Consider the following 21,789-nt stretch of genomic DNA (forward strand, 5'->3'; position numbering starts at 1 on the left):
AATTATTTTCATTATATATCATTGCCAATTAAAATGCCTGATAAGTAAGAAATAGTGGTGTTACCTTACTGGATCAATATATTACATGCAAAAGCACTCAGATTGTTTTACATAAAATATATTAATACAGAATGAAACCTATGTGAAATGTGGAATTTGGCTCTGGACCACTTGGTTACTACCCTCTTAGATCCTTAACAGTCTGTGTTACTCTAGGTTAACTAGCTATCTACTCCATCCCTATTACAGACTGAGACACCAAGGAAAGTTTAGTTGGCTTATCCAAAGCCCTATGATTAGTGACAAAGCTGAAATCTTAACAGTGGTTTCCTGAGTTCTAATTTAATATGTTTTTACTCCCAAGCATATCCCTTCAAAACACTTCCACCCTTACCACCAGAACCAGCAGGGGATCAGTACAAAATGAAACTGCAACATAGTCATAAATTTTAGGTCAAAATTAATGGCCAAGTTAGTCCTATTACTAGTAGGTAGCAGTATATTGATCATTTAAATCTCAGTTTTTCAGTGGCTACAGACATTAATGATGCTTTCTTAGTGAAAGAAAACACCTGAGATAGTATTCATTCAATAAAAATGTTTAGTGTCATCTATTTGCCAGGAACTGGAGATACACCAGTAAATAAAACAAACAAAAATCCCTGTAGCCATGGTCTGTATATTCTAGTGGTGGGTGATAAACAATAAACAAGTAAGTTATGTAGAATGTAATAAGTGCTATGGAAAAAAATAAATGAGATAGAGTGGAAGGGAGGCCCAGCACAGGGGAGAAAGTGGTATGGGGGCTTCAGATTCAATTGAAGATGTGATGTCCTGCCAGTCTGTGTGTGAATATTGTTAAAGACTGAAATTGGTGACTGAAAATAAAATGTTATGTTTTTCTTCTTCAAAGCTCGAGGTCATGCTTGGAGAAGTCCAGGGCCCAAGCCAAATCTCGTTGTAGATGTGCATATGCTTTCATTGTTCCCTGCTTTGTATCTCATTTTTAAAATCTGAGAAAGTTTTGAAATGGGGGGTGGGGGGGAGGAAACAGGTGTGACAAAAGAGAAAGAGAGGAGGAGACAACCAGCCTCTGTCTGCTTCAGTATTGCCTTGGTGATGGGTTTGTACAGGGCATATACTCTTCCTGAGCCCTAGATCTTTCCCAAAACAAGGCTGTTCTCTGGTTCTTCTTCCAATTTTCTTCCTTATGATTAAACCTTCAAATCAATAGTATGTATAAATTTTTAAAAATAAAAACTTTAAGTATACTCTTCACATGAGTTAAAATAAGCCCTTTACAGCTTTATATGTTCATAGATATTAATTAATTTTCCTTGACTGAATCTTAAAAAATTTTGACAGAAATTTTGTATTCATTGAAGCTGCATTTATACCAATTTGACTATTTGAATTAACAGGTAAGTTAAGAAAATAAAGTAGTATTAGTCAAGATATTTTGCGGTGTACCTGGATGGTTCAGTCGGCTGAGCCTCCAACTTCAGCTCAGGTCATGATCTCCAGGTTCATGAATTTGAGCCCCCACATTGGACTCTGTGCTGACAGCTCAGAGCCTGGAGTCTGTTTCAGATTCTGTGTCTCCCCTGTCTATATCCCCCCCACTCACACTCTGACTCTCTCAAAAATAAATATACATTAAAAAAATTAATAAAATAATTATTTTGTTAATTGTTTTATCTACACAACAGTCTTTCAAAAGTAATACTAATTTTCTTATCAGGCCAAATAATCCAAGAATATAAATGTTCCAAATATTATTTCTATCTGCACTTGCAAAGCTTTACATATATTTTAGTATTATATTTTTTGCTTATCAATATATACATATTTTGTAGGAATTTTAACTACAAAACATCATATGCAGAAAACAAAATTATCCATAACTCCACTTATACCATTATGATATATTTAACTTTATTTCTTTTTACAATAAATACTTCCACTTTACATGGTAGCTATCAAACTCTGTGTACAGTTCTACATATCTTTTTTTTTTTTTTCACACAAATGTTAGGCGTTGACAACCAAACAGACATGATTCCTGCCCTCATGGAATTATAATCTAGGGATTTACTAAAACCATTCCCTAATCTTGGACATTTAGAGTGTATCTAAATTTTAATATTTTATGTAAAATTATAATTAACATCTTTGTGCTGAAATAGTTACTTAGGATGCATTCCTAGGAGTAGAATTACTCTGCCTGAGAGTAGGAACATTTTTCAAGGCTCTTTACACATAGTGTTCCTTTTATTACTTTACTGATTGTGGTCTATTTTTGACTTACAGATTGAATGGCTTTATATTACTTTACTTCAGAAGGTAATACTTTTTGATAGTCTTTTAAGCTCAGTTTGGCCAATGGAAGGGCTCTGAGACTGTGTAACACTACTCAAGTGAAAACTAACTTGGTGCTTGGATCACATTTTGCTTTTATTTTCTAAAAATGAAATAAGGTCAAGAGCGCCTGGGTGGTTCAGTCGGTTAAGCATTGAACTCTTGATTTTGGTGCAGGTCATGATCTCGTGGTTGTGAAGTTGTCTGTGCTGACAGTACAGAGCCTGCTTGGTATTCTGTCTCTCCCTCTCTCTCTGTCTCTTTCTGCCCCTTCCCCACTCACTCGTGCTTTCTGTTTTCCTCAAAATTAATAAACAAACTAAAAAAATGAGATGAGCTTAGTATTACATAAGAAATATACACTTTCAAAAATAAATAAAAATTCAATGACAAAAATGTAGCCAAAAATGAAAATAACTAATCAACTGCTTCTCTTCCTGGGACCAAAAAGATACTCACTTTTTGTTTTCTAGATCACATAAAAGACATCTTTTTTCTGTATGCATCCTTACCTACCACATGACTTTCCTTTATATAATGTAAAGTTCATATTTTGCAAATTTCCTGCCAAGTAGCATTTGATAACTGGTTCTAATATAACTTTGTACATAACAACAATTGTTTTTAGATTCGGGGAGAAAAAAAGTGTTTCAGAGTTCTTGGTACTATTTTAATAGACATTTCACCTTTGTGTAACTTACACACATAAGATGAAACTATATTCAAGTTATTTTGAAGAAATATCACTGTGAGTATAGATAGATAATAGATAGATAGATAGATAGATAGATACATAATAGATAGTTTTATGGGGGAAAGTCTGAATGTGAAGGAAATGTACAGGATTAAAGTAGCTCTTTAGAGGAATGTTTATATTCTTTTATATTCCTTTTAATCCATATAGCTCCTTCATATGCACATATAGACGTGTATATAGGTCTGTGTGTACACATGTATGTTCAAAACTGGTGTTAAAATAGTCTAATAACAATTAGATGTTTAGCAAACAACAAAATAGAATTAATCAATGAAAACCTGATTCTTCCTGTTCAAGCTGTAAAACATTATGTGTAAACACAGGTACAATTTTACAATAGATTTCAGAGGCATATATGCACCATAAAATATAATTAATTCTGTCTTTTCCCTTCAACTTCCTGTTATTCACAGTGTCTTTATGATGTCATCACTCAACACTACCAGTTTGAAATTACAATCCTAAAGTCCTGGCAACATATAGGCAGGGGAAATGTCTCTTACAAGATTGTAAGTACTTTGTCTAATACTTTTTAGTATTTTTAATGACTAATATGCTCAACTTAGCAACATATTTATATTTTTAAATGTGAATAATGTTTATTTCATTGTAATTTTATTTATAGATTAATACTTTAAAGAGAGGTATGAAATTTTCAACAATATCTTGGGTTTTTTGCTTTGAGATTTAGCTACTTCAGGCTTTGTCACAAAACAGTTGCATGGCCTTAACCATTTTGTGTGTGTGTGCGTGTGTGTACTCACAATCACATCTTATTTTGAGACAGGAAGTAATTAATGTGTGTGAAGGCACTTAAAATGTAAAGCATGATATAATGTAGTAAGACTTTATTATACAACTTTGGTATACTTAATTTTCTGTAAAAAGAAAGTTAGATCATCCTTTTGCTCTGCTAAAAAGGAAGACAGTATTATTTCCAAGAAAATAAAGTTTAGTGAGTTGACTTTTAAAAAGAGTCATTAAGTGGATGATGAAATATTAACATGGATTTAACAGTATTTCTGCAGGTTTTAGTTGGCCACATCTTTCAATGTTCGTCTTTATTTTAAAAGTTTACATCTCCACAAGAATATTGCTGAAATAACACAAAAATTAGGATAATATAGACCATATTGACTTGGAACTACCAGCTAATAGCGATGTGTATTATGTTGAATCATATGAGATTGTTAATATTCAACCATTTTTACCTACAAAAATGGGAATTTCTTAAGATACAATCATATAAAAAGCTCATAAAGCTCAATAAGAAAGGTACAATTAAGGTGGCATAAAAATAGTTGAAGGCTATGAACAGATATTTTATAAAAAAAGAAATGTGAATGACCAGTAAACATATGAAAAAGTGCACAACCTCATTTATAAAAAGAACATTTAGAAAATCTTTGACTCAGAAATTCAAACTCTAAAAAACTTAAAGAGATTTTCCCTTTTTAAATGACACATTTTTATGATGCTTGGATGTTTTTCAATGAGTTTGTATTACTTTTAAAATCAGAAATTTCAATACAGTGTGAAAGAAAGGAAAAGAATGGTTTGATCTAGAAATTAAAATTGAGCTCCTAGTGATTTTGGAGAGGTATCTCTAGTTTTATCCTGCCTACATATGATCTTTCCTCTTACATCACAAAGGCTTCAGGATTATGTCACCATTGGGCATTATCTCTGAAACACACTGTCATCAGCAAAATCCTCTATACCCTCCTCTGCCTCATATCTGAATGATATCTCCACTTTATTGCTCTCCGAAACTCGGCTGTTTCTCAAATACATTGTTTTTCTTGGGGCCCTCTTGAGTGGATATTTTCCTTCCCATGTCCCCTCCTGCCACTGGAACCAGAGATGCTATAGATGTACATTTGGTTCCTCAATGGCATTTCCAACTCATTCTACTTCTCTACTCCCTAAAAATAGCCAGCTTTGAATCTCATATCATCAGATTTATATCACCTGCTATGTTTCCTTGTTGTATTCATCGACTAACTCCCAGGTCATTCCCTTTATTTTGCCATGGTTCTCTGTCTGGTCCACTGCAATTCCCTCTTTATTTAATCCCTGGTGATTTTGATACATAGATAATCATTCCCATATCCTAATATCTCATTTTTTTACTTCATTTTCTCAAAGTATCTTGCCTTCCATCTTATTTCAGTTGCTCATTTCTATTCATATCCCTCCAAAATCTCAATTTCAATTATTCTCCAAACACTACTTCAGGCACCTCTAATACCCACACTCCAACAATTCACCTACCCCTATAAGACCTACTATTGATTTTACCAACTTTGAACTACTGCTCATTAATACTTTCCCAATGGCTTTACTTATGTTCTTACTCATTATAGATTCTTACCTATTTTAGGTTCCTATAGGCTCATAGTGAACCAAAACAAATAATTTCATGCATAAATATTCAATTCCCTTTATCCATTTTCATTTTGATGTCTCTTAGACAAAACCCTAGTTATAGATATATCCAACTCCCCCATCACTTCTCAGTGGTACCTTTTTGCAAGCTGAATGTAGTTGAGGAAAATCATGTAACCATGATAATTGGCTTCAACTTAATTTATAATATCATACTGCAAGTGGGCCATTAATGTTACCTGGCAATGGTATTAAACTTCTCTCATCTGTTCAAGTCTCTCCTTTAAGATGACTATTTCTTACATTTTTTCTGTTAAATTTATAATAGATTTTTCCACTCCACTCTCACATAATAGAGATAAATAGGATAAATTTTCACCATAGTCACAACTAAATATACTAATCTATATGTATTTTACAACCTTTTTTTTCCCTGACTTTTCTCCTATTATAGTAGATACTCTCTTCTTGCTCATATCTAAATATAACTTAAGGTATATTAGTTTCCTAGGGCTGCTTAAGCAAATTACCACAGATCAGCTGGCTTAAAACATTAGAAGTTTATTTTCTCAAATTTCTGTGAGCTAAAAGTCCAAAATAAAAATGTCAGCAATATGGTCTCCTTGTCAAGGCTCTGAGGAAGAATCTGTCCGATGACTCTCTTCTAGCTTCTGGCAGTTTCTAGCAATCATTGACATTCCTTGGATTGTAGATCCATCACCCCAGTCATTGCTTCCATCATAGCTCACATGGCACACTCTCCCTGTGTGTGTCTGTGTCCAAATCTCCTTCTTCTCATAAGAACACCGGTCATTGTAATTAGGGTCCACCCTAATCCAGTATGACCTCATCTAAACTTGATTACATCTACAGAGACCCTGTTTCCAAATAAGGCCAAGTTAACAGGTACCCAGTGATTGGACATGAGTGTGTCTTTATGTGGGACACAATTCAACTCATAACACTGAGCATTGGATTTCCTTCACTACGTAAGAATATGGCTCCTATATTTAACTTATTTTCTGTAGCCTCGTTATTTTTATTTTTTCTATAGATTTATTGAAACAATTGAAATATAACTGTGTATGTTTGAGACGTACAATGTTATTATTTGATGCTCACGTGCATGGCAAAATTATGACTATGGTACGGTTATTTAACACCTCCATCACGTCATGTAATTACCATTTTTTTTTGTGGTGAGAACATTTGAGGTCTACTCTCTTACCAGATTTCAAGTATATAACGCAGCAGTGTTAACTATAGTCACCATATTATGCATTAGATCCTCACAACATATTCATCTTATAAATGGAAGTTTGTACCCTTTGACAACATCTGTTTCTGTGGAAAGAACATGTCTTCTTTGAAAAATGCCTATTCACATCCTTTTTCCATTTTTTAATCAGTTTACTGTTACCTAAATGTTTTGTATGTTAACCCCATATCAGATAATTGCTTTTCAATATTGATTGTTCATTTGTTGTGCAGAAGCTAAGTTTTATATAGATTCCACATACTTACTTTTGTTTTTGTTGCCTGAACATTTGGTGGCATATCCAAGAAAATCAATGTCAAGGGCATATCAAAGATCTTTCTCCCTATGTTTTTCTTTAGGAGTTGAAAACTTTCAGTTCTTATGTTCAAGTTTTTAAACCATTGCAAGATAATTTTTATGACTTGTGTGTGATAGGGTTCAACTTTTATTCTTTCGCATGTAGATATCCACTTTCCCCAGAATCATTTAGTGAAGAGATGATCCCTTACCTATTGTGTGTTCTTGGTGCCCTCATGAAGGTTAGTTTATCATATATACATGGGTTTACTTCTCTGTTCTTGGTTACATTCCATTGGTCTATGTTTCTGTTTGTATTCCAATACTATACTGTTTTAATTACTATACTTTTTACTATAGTTTGCAATCAGAAAGTGTAATATCTCCAGTATTATTCCTTTCTCAGAACTGTTTTGCCTACTTATAGTCATTTGTGTTTCCACATGAATTTTAGGATTGTTCCCTTTCTGTGGAAAAATTCTCTTAGAATTTTGACCAGGATTGCATTTAATCTATATATGGATTTGGTAGTATTGGCATTTTATCAATATTATTCTACTGATCCATGAACTTGGGATACCTCTCCATTTATTTGTGTCTTCATTTCCTTTCCTCAATATCTGAAAATTTTCAGTGTAAAAATATTTAAATTCCTTGGCTAAAGATATTTGTAATCATTTTATTTTTTAAACTATTCCAAATTAGATGGCTTACTTTTCCTTTTCTTTTTGTTAAGTTTTTATTTAAGTTCCTGTTATTTAGCATACAGTGTAATATTAGTTTCAGATAAAAAATGTGCCAATTCAACACTTACATTCAACACCTGATGTTTATCACAAGAAGTGCCCTCCTTAATCCCTATCACCAATTTAACCCATCCTCTTCCCCACCTCTGCTCTGGTAACCATCAGCTTGTCTATAATTAAGACTATGTTTCAGGGCACCTGGGTGGCTCAGTTGAGTAAGCTTCCAGCTTTAGCACAGGTCATGATCTTGCAGCTTGTGAGTTCGAGCCCCATGTCAGCCTCTGTTCTGATAGCATAGAGCCTGGAGTCTACTTCAGATTCTGTGTCTCCTTCTCTCTCTGCCCTTCCCCGGCTCATGCTCTGTCTTTCTTTCAAAAATAAAAGTGAAACATTAAAAAAAGAATGTGTTTCTTGGTTTGACTCTATTTTTCTTTGCTCATTTGTTTTATTTCTTCAATTCCACATATCAGTGAAAACATACAGTATTTCTCTTTTTCTGATTTATTTTGATTAACATAATACTCGCTAACTCCACCCACATCATTGCAGTGGCAAGACATCTTTTTTATGACTGAATAAGATTCTATTGTGTGTGTGTGTGTGTGTGTGTGTGTGCGTGCAAGTTTTCTACTTCTTACTGTTTCAATTTTGTTAGCTTATATGTTTCTTGGAATTTATCAACTTCTTTCAGGTTGTCTAATTTGTTGACATATAGTTTTTCATAATATTCTCTTACAATTGTTTTATTTCTGTAGTGTTGTCATTTCTCCTCCCTCCTTTGTGATTTTATTTATTTCAGTATTTCTTTTTTTAATGTTTATTTATTTTGAGAGACAGAGAGACAGAGAGTATGAGCAGAGGAGGGGCAGAGAGAAGGGGAGACACATAATCTGAAACAGGATCCAGGCTCAGGTGTCACAACAGAGCCAGACACGGGGCTTGAGCTCACAAGCCGTGAGAACATGACCTTAGCCAAAGTGGAATGCTCAACCACCTGAACCACCCAGGTGCCAAAATCTCTCTTTTTTTAAGTCTGGCTAGAGGTATAACAATTTTATTAATTTTTTCAAAGAACCAGTTTCTTGTTTCATTGGTATTTTCTATTGTTGTTGCTATTGTTGTTATTTTTGTTGTTTTAATTTCTATATAATTTATTTCTCCTCTAATCTTTATTATTTCCTTGATTCTGTTGGCATTAGGCTTTGTTTGTTTTTCTAACACCTTTAGGTTTAAGGTTAGTTTGTCTATTTGATCAATTTATTCTTCTTTTGGTAGGTTGGTATTACTATATTTCCCTCTTAGGACCAATTTGCTGCATCCCTAAAGTTTTGGACTATCATGTTCTCATTTTAATTTGTTTCCATGTATTTTTTTTAACTTTTTCTTTGATTTCCTGGTTGACCCATTCCTTATTTAGTAGCATGTTGTTTAACCTCTATATATTTGTGGCTGGTTTAGTGATCACAAATTCCTTTAGTAGTTTTTTTGTCTGAGAAATTCTTTATCTCTCTTTCTATTCTTTTTTTTTCAACGTTTTTTATTTATTTTTTGGGACAGAGAGAGACAGAGCATGAACGGGGGAGGGGCAGAGAGAGAGGGAGACACAGAATCGGAAACAGGCTCCAGGCTCCGAGCCATCAGCCCAGAGCCTGACGCGGGGTTCGAACTCACAGACTGCGAGATCATGACCTGGCTGAAGTCGGATGCTTAACCGACTGCGCCACCCAGGCGCCCCTCTCTTTCTATTCTTAATGATAGCCTTGCTGTATGAATATTCTTGGCTTTAGATTTTTCCCATTTAGCTTTCGATTTTTTTAATGTTTATTCATTTTTGGGAGAGAGAGAGAGAGAGAGAGAGAGAAAGCATGAGCGGGGGATGGACAGAGAGTGAGGTAGACACAGAATCTGAAGAAGGCTCCAGACACTGAGCTGTCAGCATAGAGCCTGATGCGGGGCTTGTATCCACAGAACACAAGATCATAACCTGAGCTGAAGTTGGACACTCAATTGACTGAGCCACTGAAACACTGCTCCCATTTAGTATTTTAAATATAACATGCCATTCCCTTCTGACTTGCCATGTCTGTGTTGAGAAATCTCCAGCTAGATTAATGGGTATTACCTTGTATGATAAGGACTTTTTTTTTTATCTTGATGTTTTATAATTTTTACCACTATCTTTTGCAAATTTAATTTCAATATGTCTTGGTGTTGGACTCCTTTTGTTGATTTTAATGGAGTTCTCTGTGCCTCCTGGATCTGGATGACTGTTTCCTTATCAAGATTAGGGATATTTTCAACTATGATTTCTTCAAATAAATTTTCTGCCCTCTTTTCTATCTGTGCTTCTTCTGGAACTCCCATAATACAAATGTTATTACACTTGATTGAGTTCCCTAAGTCTATTATTGTGTTGCATAGTTGTTCTTTGTGTACTTTTTTCAGCTTCCGTATTTTCCATTATTTTGTCTTCTAGGTCACTAATTTATTCCTCTGCTTCTTCCATTCTGGTATTCATTGCATCAAGCCTGTTTCTGATCTCATGTATTTCATTCTTCATCTATGATTGATTCTTTTTTAACTCTTTTATATCTGTGGTAAAAAGTTTCCCTGATGTACTTTATTCTTTTCTAAAGTACAGTATCTCTATGATTGTTGCTTTAGATTCTCCTTCAGACATGTTACTTATATCTGTTTCACTTAGATCTCTGGGTTATAGTGTTATGGTGTTCCTTCATTTGGGATAAATTCCTCTGTCTTTGAATTTTATCTGCCACTTCCTTTTTCTCTGTGTTATAAAATCCAGTTATGTTTCCTGCTTCTAAAATAATGGCTTTATGATGAAGAGGTCATATAGTGTCCAGGGCCTGGTGCTTCAAGTAGTGTCTCTGGTGAGTGTTGTGTGTGCTCTTGCTACTGTATTTTGTCTGCTCTCTACTTCAGGCCAGTTTTCTGCAGAAGATTTACTTGCCTGCTGTGGGCGGTGTTGGTCCTTGGACTAAATGTGGTAAGTTTTAACAAGACCAATGTTCTGGTCTGCGTGTGAAATGAGACCTGATACTACTTTCGCTAGAATTGAAGCCCTGAAGAACTCTGGTTGGGAGACATGGTATGTGTGGGGGTTTCTCCTAATCTTCGGGTGGAGGGGTCCATTGCACTGTAACTGAGGCTAACTTAACTGAGATGGGCATTTCCAACAGAGTACAGGGGGTGGGCTTGGTGTAAGCAAGTATCTAGCAGGTGTTGGTGCTGAGCCTTTTCCCATAGTTAGCTCTGTGCTCATGCTGAGGGGCAGGGAAGGGAAAGGCACCAGCTAGTTCCTTTATTCCTGGGGAGGCTTCCCCTGAATGTTGCCTATCACAGAAGGGCTCTGAGAAGAATGAATAATGGCCCTCCTGTGTGTGCCATGTGTCTTTCAAATCCTTGTTTCCATGTTGTCTGCCTCCAGGCTTTTTGCCTGCCTTCTCTCCAGGAACACCACAGTGCTCTCCATGCTCAATCCCAGAAAAGATTGGTGAATTTTCAAACTCCTAAGTTTAGATACATGTTGTGAGCAGTGGCTTGTGCTACTAATCTTATTTTAATATTATATTTATTTATTTTTTCTTCTGTTTTCTTTTTTTCATTTTCTTTTTTTTTTTTAATTTACATCCAAATTAGTTAGCATATAGTGCAACAATGATTTCGGAAGTAGATTCCTTAATACCCCTTACCCATTTAGCCCATCCCTTCTCCCAAAACCTCTCCCATAATGCTCAGTTTGTTCTCCATATTTATGACTCTCTTCTGTTTTGTCCCCCTGCCTCTTTTTATATGATTTTTGTTTCCCTTCCCTTATGTTCATCTGCTTTGTCTCTTAAAGTCCTCATATGAGTGAAATCATATGATTTCTGTCTTTCTCTGACTAATTTCACTTAGCTTAATACCTCCAGTTCCATCCACATAGTTGCAAATGGCAAGACTTCATTGTTTTTAATTGAAGTAATACTTCATGTCTATATATACCACATCTTTTTGATCCATTCATCCATCGATGGACATTTGCGCTGTTTCCATACTTTGGCTATTGTTGATAGTGCTGCTATAAACATTGGGGAGCATGTGCCCCTTAAAAACAGCACAACTGTAACCATTGGATAAATGCCTATTAGTGCAATTGCTGGGTCATAGGATTGTTCTATTTTTAGTTTTTTGAGGAACCTCCATACTGTTTTCCAGAGTGGCTGCACCAGCTTGCATTCCCACCAACAATGCAAAAGAGATCCCCTTTCTCCACATCCTTGCCAACATCTGTTGTTGCCTGAGTTATTAATGTTAGCCATTCTGACAGGTGTAAGGTGGTCTCTCATAGTGGTTTTGATTTGTATTTCCCTGATGATGAGTGATGTTGGGCATTTTTTCATGCGTCGGTTGGACATCTGTATGTCTTCTTTGGAGAAGTGTCTATTCATGTCTTTTGCCCATTTCTTCACTGGATTATTTGGTTTTTGGGGGTTGAGTTTGATCAGTTCTTTATAGATTTTGGATACTAACCATTTATCTGATATGTCATGTGCAAATATCTTCTCCCATTCTGTCTGTTGCCTTTTAGTTTTGCTGATTGTTTCCTTTGTTGTGCAGAAGTTTTATTTTGATGAGGTCCCAGTAGTTCATTTTTTATTTTGTTTCCCTTGCATCTGGAGACATGTTGAATAAGAATTTGCTGTAGGCAAGATCAAAGAGGTTTTTGCCTGCTTTCTCCTAGAGGATTTTTATGGCTTCCTGTCTTACATTGAGGTCTTTCATCCATTTTGAGTTTATTTTTGTGTATGATGTAAGAAAGTGGTCCAGGTTCATTCTTCTGCATGTTGCTGTCCAGTTCTCCCAGCACCATTTGTTACAGAGACTGTCTTTTTTCCATTGGATATTCTTTCCTGCTTTGTCAAAGATTAGTTGGCCATACGTTTGTGGGTCCATTTCTGGGTTCTCTATTCTGTTCCATTGATCTGAGTGTCTGTTTTTGCACCAGTACCATATTGTCTTGAAGATTACAGCATTGTAGTATAGCTTGAAGTCTGGGATTGTGATGCCTCCTGTTTTGGTTTTCTTTTTAAAGATTGCTTTGGTTATTCGGGGTCTTTTCTGGTTCCATACAAATTTCAGGATTATTTGTTCTAGCTCTGTGAAGAATTCTCGTGTTATTTAGATAGGGATTGCGTTAAATATGTAGATTGCTTTGGGTAGTGTTGACATTTTAACAATATTTGTTCTTCCTATTATGGAGCATGGAATCTTTTCCTTTTTTTGCGTCTTCTTCAGTTTGTTTCATCGTTTTTCTATAGTTTTCTCTGTATAGATTTTTCACCTCTTTGGTTAGATTTTTTCCTAGGTATTTTATGTTTTTTTAATGCAACTGTAAATGGGATCAATTGCTTGATTTCACTTTCTGTCACTTCAGTGTTGGCGTATAGGAATGGAACTGATTTCTGTGTGTTAGTTCTATATCCTCAACTTGCTGAATTCATGAATCAATTCTAGCAGTTTTTTGTGGAATCTTTTGGGTTTTCCACATAGAGTATCATGTCATCTGCGAAAAGTGAAAGTTTGACCTCTTCCTGGCTGATTTGGATGCCTTTTATTTCCTTGTATCTTCTGGCTGCAGAGGCTAAGACTTCCAATACTTTGTTGAATAACAGTGGCAAGAGTGGACATCCCTGTCTTTTTCCTGATATTAGGGGCAAAGCTCTCAGTTTTTCCCCAGGGAGGATGATATTAGTGTTGAGACTTTCATGTATGGCTTTTGTCATCTCGAGGTATGCTCCTTCTATCCCTACTTTGTTGAGGGTTTGTATCAAGAAAGGATGCTGTATTTTGTCAAATGCTTTCTCTGCATGTATTGAGAGGATCATATGGTTCTTGTCCTTTCTTTTATTGATGTGATGAATCACGTTAATTGTTTTGCAGATATGAAACAGCATTGCGACCCAGGTATAAATCCCACTTGGTCGTGGTGAATAATTTGTTTAATACATTGTTGGAGCCAGTTGGCTAATATCTTGTTGAGGATTTTTGCATCCATGTTCATCAGGGAAATTAGTCTATGGTTCTCCTTTTTAGTAGGGTCTCTGTCTGGATTTGAAACCAAGGTAATGCTGGCTTCATAGAAAGAGTATGGAAGTTTTCCTTCCATTTATATTTTTTGGAACACCTTCAAGAGAAAAGCGTTAACCCTTCCTTCAATGTTTGGTAGAATTCCCCTGGAAAGCAACCTGGCCTTGGACTCTTGTATTTTGGAAGATTTTTGATTACTAATTCAATTTCCTTACTGGTTATGCATCTGTTCAGATTTTCTATTTCTTCCTGTTTCAGTTGTGATAGTGTATATGTTTCTAGGAATTTGTCTATTTCTTTCAGATTGACCATTTCATTGTCATATAACTGCTCATAATATTCTCTTATTATTGTTTGTATCTCTGCTGTGTTGGTTGTGATCTCTCCTCTTTCATTCTTGATTTTGTTTATTTGGGTCCTTTCCTTTTTCTTTTTGATCCAACTGGCGAGTGGTTTATCAATTTTGTTAATCCTTTGAAAGAACCAGCTTCTGGTTTCATTAACCTGTTCTCCTGTTTTTTCTTTGGTTTCGATAGCATTAATTTCTGCTCTAACCTTTATTATTTCCTGTCTTCTTCTGGTTTTTGGTTTTATTTGCTGCTCTTTTTTCTAGCTCTTTAAGGCATAAGGTTAGGTTGTGTATCTGAGACCTTTCTTCCTTCTTTAGGAAGGCCTGGATTGCTATACTCATTTCTCTTATGACGGCCTTTGCTGTGTCCCAGAGGTTTTGGGTTGTGGTGTTATCATTTTCATTGACTTCCATGTACTTTTTAATTTCCTCTTTAACTGCTTGGTTAGCCCATTCATTCTTTAGTAGGATGTTCTTCAGTCTCCAAGTATTTGTTCCTTTCCAAATTTTGTCTTGTGGTTGATTTCGAGTTTCATACGTTGTGGTTTGAAAATATGCACAGTATGATCTTGACCTTTTTGTACTTACTCAGGGTTGATATGTGTCCCAGTATATGGTCTATTCTGGAGAGCGTTCCATGTGTACTGGAGAAGAAACTATATTCTGCTGTTTTAGAAAGAAATTTTCTGAATATATCTGTCAAATCCATCTGGTCCAGTGTGTTATTCAAAGCCATTGTTTCCTTGTTGATTTTTTGATTAGATGATCTGTCCATTGTTGTGAGTGGGGTGTTGAAGTCTCCTACTATTATGGTATTACTATTGATGAGTTTCTTTATGTTTGAGATTAATTGATTTATATATTTGGGTGATGCCATATTTTTTGCGTAAATGTTTACAATTGTTTGGTCTTCTTGGTCGATAAACCCCTTAAAGATGATATAATGCCCTTCTGCATCTCTTGATATAGTCTTTATTTTAAAGTCTAGATTGTCTGATATAAGTATGGCTACTCTGGCTTTCTTTTGTTGACCATTACATCATAGATGGTTCTCCATCCCTTTACTTTCAATCTGAAGGCGTCTTTAAGTCCAAAGTGGGTCTCATGTAAACAGCATATAGATGGATCTTGTTTTCCTATCCATTCTGTTACCCTATGTCTTTTGATTGGAGCATTGAGTCCATTGATGTTTAGAATGAGTACTGAAATATATGAATTTATTGCCATTATGATGCCTGTAGAGTTGGAGCTTCTGGTGGTGTTCTCTGGTTCTTTCTAATCTTTGTTATATATAGTATATATATACATATATATACATACATATATATACATATAGTATATATGTATATATGTATATATGTATATATATGTATATATATACTATATATATATATTTAGTATATATATACATATATATACATATATATATATTTCATTTTCTCGCCCCTCAGAGAGTCCCCCTTAAAATTTATCACAGGGTTGTTTTAGTGGTCATTAATTCCTTTAATTTTTGTTTCTCTGGGAAACTTTTTATCTCTCCTTCTATTTTGAATGACAGCCTTACTGGATAAAGAATTCTTGGCTGCATATTTTTCCTGTTTCAGCACATTGAATATATCCTGCCATTCCTTTCTGGCCTGCCAAGTTTCTGTGGATAGGTCTGCTGCAAACCTGATCTGTCTTCAATTGTATGTTAGGGACTTTTTTTCCCTTGATGCTTTCATGATTCTCTCCTTACCTATTTTGTGAATTTGACTATCATATGCCTTGTTGATGGTCAGTTTTTGTGAAATCTAATGTGTGTCCTCTGTGCTTCCTGGATTTTGATGTCTGTGTCTTTCCCCAGGTTAGGAAAGTTTTCTGTTATGATTTGTTCACATAACCCTTATACACCTATTTCTCTCTCTTCCTCTTCTGGGACCCCTATGATGCTGATGTTGTTCCTTTTTAATGAGTCACTTATTTCTCTTATTCTTAAATAGTGCTCTTTTGCCTTAATCTCCCTTTTTTCTGCTTCATTATTCTCTATAATTTTGTCCTCTATATCGCCGATGCTCTGATCTGCCTCATCCTACCATGCCACCGCGGCATCCATCCATGATTGCAGCTCAGTTATAGCATTTTGTATTTCATCCTGACTGGTTTCTACTACTTTTATATTCACAGATAGGGATTCAAATCTATTTTTGACTCCAGCTAGTATTCTTATCATTGTGATTCTTAATTCTGGTTCAGGCATTGTACTTGTATCTTTGTTGGTTAAATCCCTGGCTGCCATTTTTTGTGCTTTTTCTTTGGGGTGAATTACTTCGTTTTGTCAGTATGAAGGGATTAAAGGAATTAATGAGGTAAAAAAATTAAAAACAATTAAAATGAATAAAATATTAAAATTAAAAAATTAAAACACACCCACACAAAAATCAAATAAATGATGCTAGATCCTAGGTGTGTTTTGGTCTGGATGTTGAAAGTGGTTTTATAGAGTAGAGCAAAAAAGGGGGAAAAAAGGAAATCATTTGAGAATTTGAAAAAACATGAACACACAGAAATAGACTAACATAAAATTATGGAGTTAAAATAGAATTTGAAAAAAAATACATAAAAGTAAAAAAAATATAGTAAATTAAAAAAATATTTTAACAGAAATTGTAAGGAAAAATGAAGGTTTTCTCTTTCTGTATTCAAGAAAAGAAAAGAAAATGAAAAAGAGAAAAAAGAAAAAGAAAAGAAAGGAAATCGTTTGAAAATTTGAAAAAATGAATACCCCGAAATAGACTAAAATAAAATGATGGAAGTAAAATAGAATTTGAAAAAGAAATTACACAAAAGTAAAAAAATATATAGTACAAAATTAAAGAAAAAATATTTTAATAAAAATTGAAAATAAAAATGATTTTTTTTCTCTTTCTGTATTCAAGAAAAAGAGAAAAAAAAAAGAAAGAAAGGAAATTGAGTAGATGGACCTGCTAACAGATTCAAATAGGACTTAAATTACTTCGTTTTCGCCTAGCAGTCAGACTATGAAGCGTTTTATAGTCCATAAACTAAGCATGTGGTGAGACTTCTGTTCTTGAAGACAGAGGTTGGCCCGATTGGGAAGTCTCAGTGCAATGGCTCCGTTCTCCACCAGATGGCGCTGCTAGACTACTGGGATGGAGTGTTGTGGCACTTGTGCGAGTCCTGTGCGCCCAAGCACAGGAGCAGTGAAAATGGTGTCACCCAGCTACCTAGTGTCTAGTATTGGAACTGTGTTCTCCCCAATCAGCAATCATGCACCCATCCTCTGTCTTCAGCTTTCTCCCACTCCCCACTTTTTTACTGTCCGTGACCAAGCCCCCAGGCAGTACCTCTCTCTGGAGTTTTATCTGAGATGCAGCTGTTTTCCCGGCCCCTTACTTCTGACAGGCTGTGGCTTTGACCCATTCTGCCCCTTTATGGGAGTGTCTCACTGAGCAGTGGCCAAATATTGGCTGCACCCAGGATCGCTTACTGGACCCTGCTGCTAGCAAGGTTCCAGCCCGCCCCAGAAAAAGTTCTCAACATAGTGTAGCAGCAGCTTTTCAGGGATTATGGAAAAATCACAACACACATCTGGCACCAGGCTTCACTCTTGACCTTGTTCCAGCACCAGCAAATGTGGCTGTTTCCTGGGGTCTGCTGGGACCAAGTGGTTTCAACAGTCTCTACCAAATGTCCTTCCAGCAGTGGAACCGCTTTTCCCTATGTGGCCCAAGAACCTCCTGGACCCCACTCTGCTCCTGGGGATTCACCCTTCCCAACAGAGCACTGCCAGTTATCGAGCTGTGGGGTTACAGACTCTGTGTTCCCTTTGTTTACAGTCTTAATACAGTCTTAAACCCTCTCCTTTCTCCTTTCTCCCTTTTTGGTTTAGTCCCTGTGACTATTTCCAATTTTCCACTTTTTCTCCAGCTGCTTTTGGTGAGGGGTGCTTTTCCTGCATTCCCCATCTCCTGTCTCCATCCTCTCTCTGCCCGCCATGGCTTCTCGCTCCCCAAGTTCACCTCTCTGTATTGCGTACCTGCTGAATTTTGTGTTCAGGTTGTGCAGATTGTTGTGTTAATCCTCCAGTCAGTTTTCTAGGTGTGCAGGATTGTTTAGTGTTGGCCTGGTTGTATTTCATGGACATGAGACACAAAAAACTTCCATGATGTTTTGCCATCTTGGCTCCTCTCCTCTCTACACTTGTGCTAGTCTTCTGCAGTAGGTGCCTGTTGCACTGGGACTGAGGCAAACTTGACTGAAAGGGACAGTCTCCTCAGAGCTCAAGGTAGTGGGGCTTGGTATAAGCTGATTAAGTAGCCAGTGTCCCTTCTGTGCTGTTTCCCTCAGGTGTCTCTGTGTTTATGCTGGGGAGTTGGGGAGGGAAATGGCACCAGGAAGCTTCTTTGTTCCAGGAGAGGTGTCTCTGTGAAAGTTACCTCTCAAGGGTGTGCTCTGAAAAGAGTGAGTAATCTCTCCCCTGTGTACCCCAGGCTTCAGATCACGGTTTCCCCACCTTCTGCCCCTGAGTTGTTTGCCTCCTTCTCTCAAGAAGCAGGGCAGCACTCTCAGGACTCTATCCCAGCCAAGCTTGCTGATCTTTATAACTCCAGGCTTTTAGCCCCATTGTTTGCAAGAACTCACAACATTGAACCACTCTCATTTTTCAAGCCAAAGTCTTTGTGGAACTGTTCTCCTTGTGCACTGTCCTGTGTGTTCTACTCTCTCTCTCTCTCTCTCTCTCTCTCTCTCATCCTCTGTTACCACAGTTCCCTCCCCTCAATGGCACCCATGATCCTTTTCTCCTCTAAGCCAAATATCCACACTTTCTACTTTCTTAGACGTGGCTTCTTCTCTCCCTTAGTTGTGGAGTTTGTTCTGTCAGACTTCATGTTGATTTCTAGGGTATCTAGCAAGATTTGATAGTTATCTAATTGTGTTCCTGGGATGAGATGTGCCTTGGGTCCTCCTACTCTGGGGCCATCTTCCCCTCCTTCTCTTAGATTGTTTTCATTATTTTTCAGATATTTTGTTTTTAGTGTATAGAAACGCAACCCACTTCTGTATCTTGATTTTGTATCCTGCAACTTTACTGAATATAGTGATTAGCTTCAATAGTTTTTTTGTGGGATCTCTAGGATTTTTCTCTAAATAAGATCATATGTATGCAAACAAATAATTTTACTTCTGGATTTGGATGTCATTTATTTGTTTATTTGTTTGTTTGTTTGCCTAATTGTTCTCACTAGGACTGCCAGTACTATGTTGGATAGGAGTGGCCAGAGTGGTCACACTTATTTTGTTCCTAATTGTAGAGGAAGACCTTTCAACATTTCATCCCGTAGAACTTAAGATGTGAGTTTATCATATATGGTTTTTATTACATTGAGCTACATTTCCTTAATAGCCAATGTGTTGAGAGTTTTTACATGAAAGGATTTTGTATTTTGTCAAATGCTTATTTCTGCATCTATTGATATGATTATATGATTTTTCTTTTATTCTATTTATTTGTTATATTATATTTACCAATTTGATTTTATTTAACTGTCCTTACATCCAGGAAATAAATCCCAATTCTTCGTGGTGTATAATTATTTTAATATACTGTTAAATTCAGTTTGCTAATATTTTCTTGAGGATTTCTGCATGCATATTAATGAAAGATATTGGCTTGTATTTTTTTTTTAATTTTTACTATCTTTATATGCCTTTGATATCAGGGTAATGCTTGCCTCACAAAATGAGTTTAGTAATGTTGCCACCTCTGAATTTTTGGAAATGTTTCAGAATAATTAGAATAATTCTTTAAATGTTTTCTAAAATTCATCAGCGGAATCATTTGCTACTGGGCGTTTCTTTGTTGGGAGATTTTTTAATTACTCTAGCCTTACTTCTACTATGTGTTAGTCTAGATTCTCTATTTTTTTATGATTGATTCCTGTTTGGTTCTATGTTTCTAATGTCTCTTATTTCATTAATAATATCATTTATTTGAAACTTCCCTCTTTTTCCACTTCATCTAACTAAAGGTATGCCAATTTTATTCTTTCAAAAAACTAATTCTTTGTTTTGTTGACATTTTCTAAAGTTTTCCTAGTCTCTAATTTATTTCTTCTTTGATCTTTATATTTCTTTTCTTCTAACTTTGAACTTTGTTCTTTTTTCTAGTTCTTTCAGATGTCAAGTTAGATTGTTTGAGATCGTTCTTTTTTTCTTAATATAGTTGTTTATCATCTTAATTTTGATTCCTAGAATTGCTTTTGTGGCATCCCATACGTTTTTGTATGTTGTTTCCATATCCATTTGTGTCAAAGTTATTTTTTATTTCCCTTTTCATTTCGTTTTTGATTCATTGGGTGTTTAGGAGTTTCCACATATTTGTAGATTTTCGTTTGCTTCCTGGTTATTGATTTCTAGTTACATACCATTGTGATTGGAAAAGATATTTGATGTGAATTATATTTTCTTACATTTGTGAAGATTTATTTTGTGACTTTTTGTATGATCTATCCTGGAGTTTGCTCCTTGTGTTCTTGAGAGGAATGTGTATCTTGCTGCTATTGGATATGATCTTTTGTATATTTCTTTTAGGCACATTTGGTCTAAAATATAATTTAAATTATTTGGTTCCTTGCTGATTTCATGTCTGGAGGTTTTGTCCATTGTTAAAAGTCCATTGAAGTCCCCTACTATTACTGTATTGTTGTCTGTTTCTCTCTTCAGATCTTTTGGTATTTGCTTGATATCTTCAGGTAACCTAATATTTGTTGCTTATATAATTAACCATCGTTATATACTTTTGATAAATTTAAACCTTTATCATTATATACTAACCTTTATCTTTCCTTACTGTTTTTGGCTTAAAGTCTATTTATCTGATATAATTATAGTTCTCCCTGATCCCTTTTGGTTTGCACTTGCATGGAATATGTTTTTCAATCACTTCACTTTGAGACTATAGATGTCCTTAAAGCTGAAGTCAGTCTATTATAAGCATAATAGAGTTATGTCTTGTTTTTTAATCCATTCCACCACTTTATGCCTTTGGAGAATTTAATCCATTTTTATTTAGAGTAATTATTTATAGGTAAGGAGTTACAAATATCACCTTATTAATAGTTTTCTGGCTGTTTTTATAGTTTCACTGCTAATTCTCTTGCTTCCTTCCTTTGTGAATTTATCATTTTCCCCAGTAATATGCTTGGATTCCCTTCTATATATCATTTGTGTATCTACTGTGTGATTTTGCTTTGTGTTACTATTGGTCTTAAAGAAAACATCTTAATAAATATAATAGTTCATTGTAAGCTGATAAGTACTTAACTTCGATTAAGTAGTGGTCAATTTACTACTGTATCACAGTATTAAAATATTCTGAATTTGACTATATATGACTTTTACTAATGTGTTAAATATATTAGTATATTTTGTATTAATTAACGTCCTTTAATTTCAGCTTGAATATCCTTTTTCAGCATTTCTTAAAAAAATAGTGATTATTTACTCCCTCAGTTTTTATCTGGAAAATTGTTTTTCTCCCTTA

The 21,789-nt window shown here is 35.4% G+C and overlaps 1 protein-coding gene across 6 annotated transcripts in view; it reads left to right on the forward strand.

The window, feature by feature from the left end:
* The first annotated feature begins 3,542 nt into the window (after positions 1-3,542).
* Positions 3,543-21,789, forward strand: part of CYLC1 (cylicin 1) — a 77,404-nt gene continuing 59,157 nt past the window's right edge. For 2 of the 6 annotated variants that reach the window (XM_042974283.1, XM_042974285.1), the window contains exons 1-2: positions 3,592-3,624; positions 10,748-10,811. Coding sequence is in view for 1 of the 6 variants with exons in the window: in XM_042974280.1 (XP_042830214.1) it covers positions 3,608-3,624 (17 nt within the window). In the remaining 5 variants the exon portion in view is untranslated. Of the gene's footprint in view, positions 3,625-7,224; positions 7,301-10,747; positions 10,812-21,789 lie in introns of those variants that run through there. The other 4 variants (XM_042974280.1, XM_042974281.1, XM_042974282.1 and 1 more) reach the window with 3 other exon arrangements.

Source organism: Panthera tigris, chromosome X (assembly GCF_018350195.1).
Source record: "Panthera tigris isolate Pti1 chromosome X, P.tigris_Pti1_mat1.1, whole genome shotgun sequence".
Taxonomy (NCBI): Eukaryota; Metazoa; Chordata; class Mammalia; order Carnivora; family Felidae; genus Panthera; species Panthera tigris.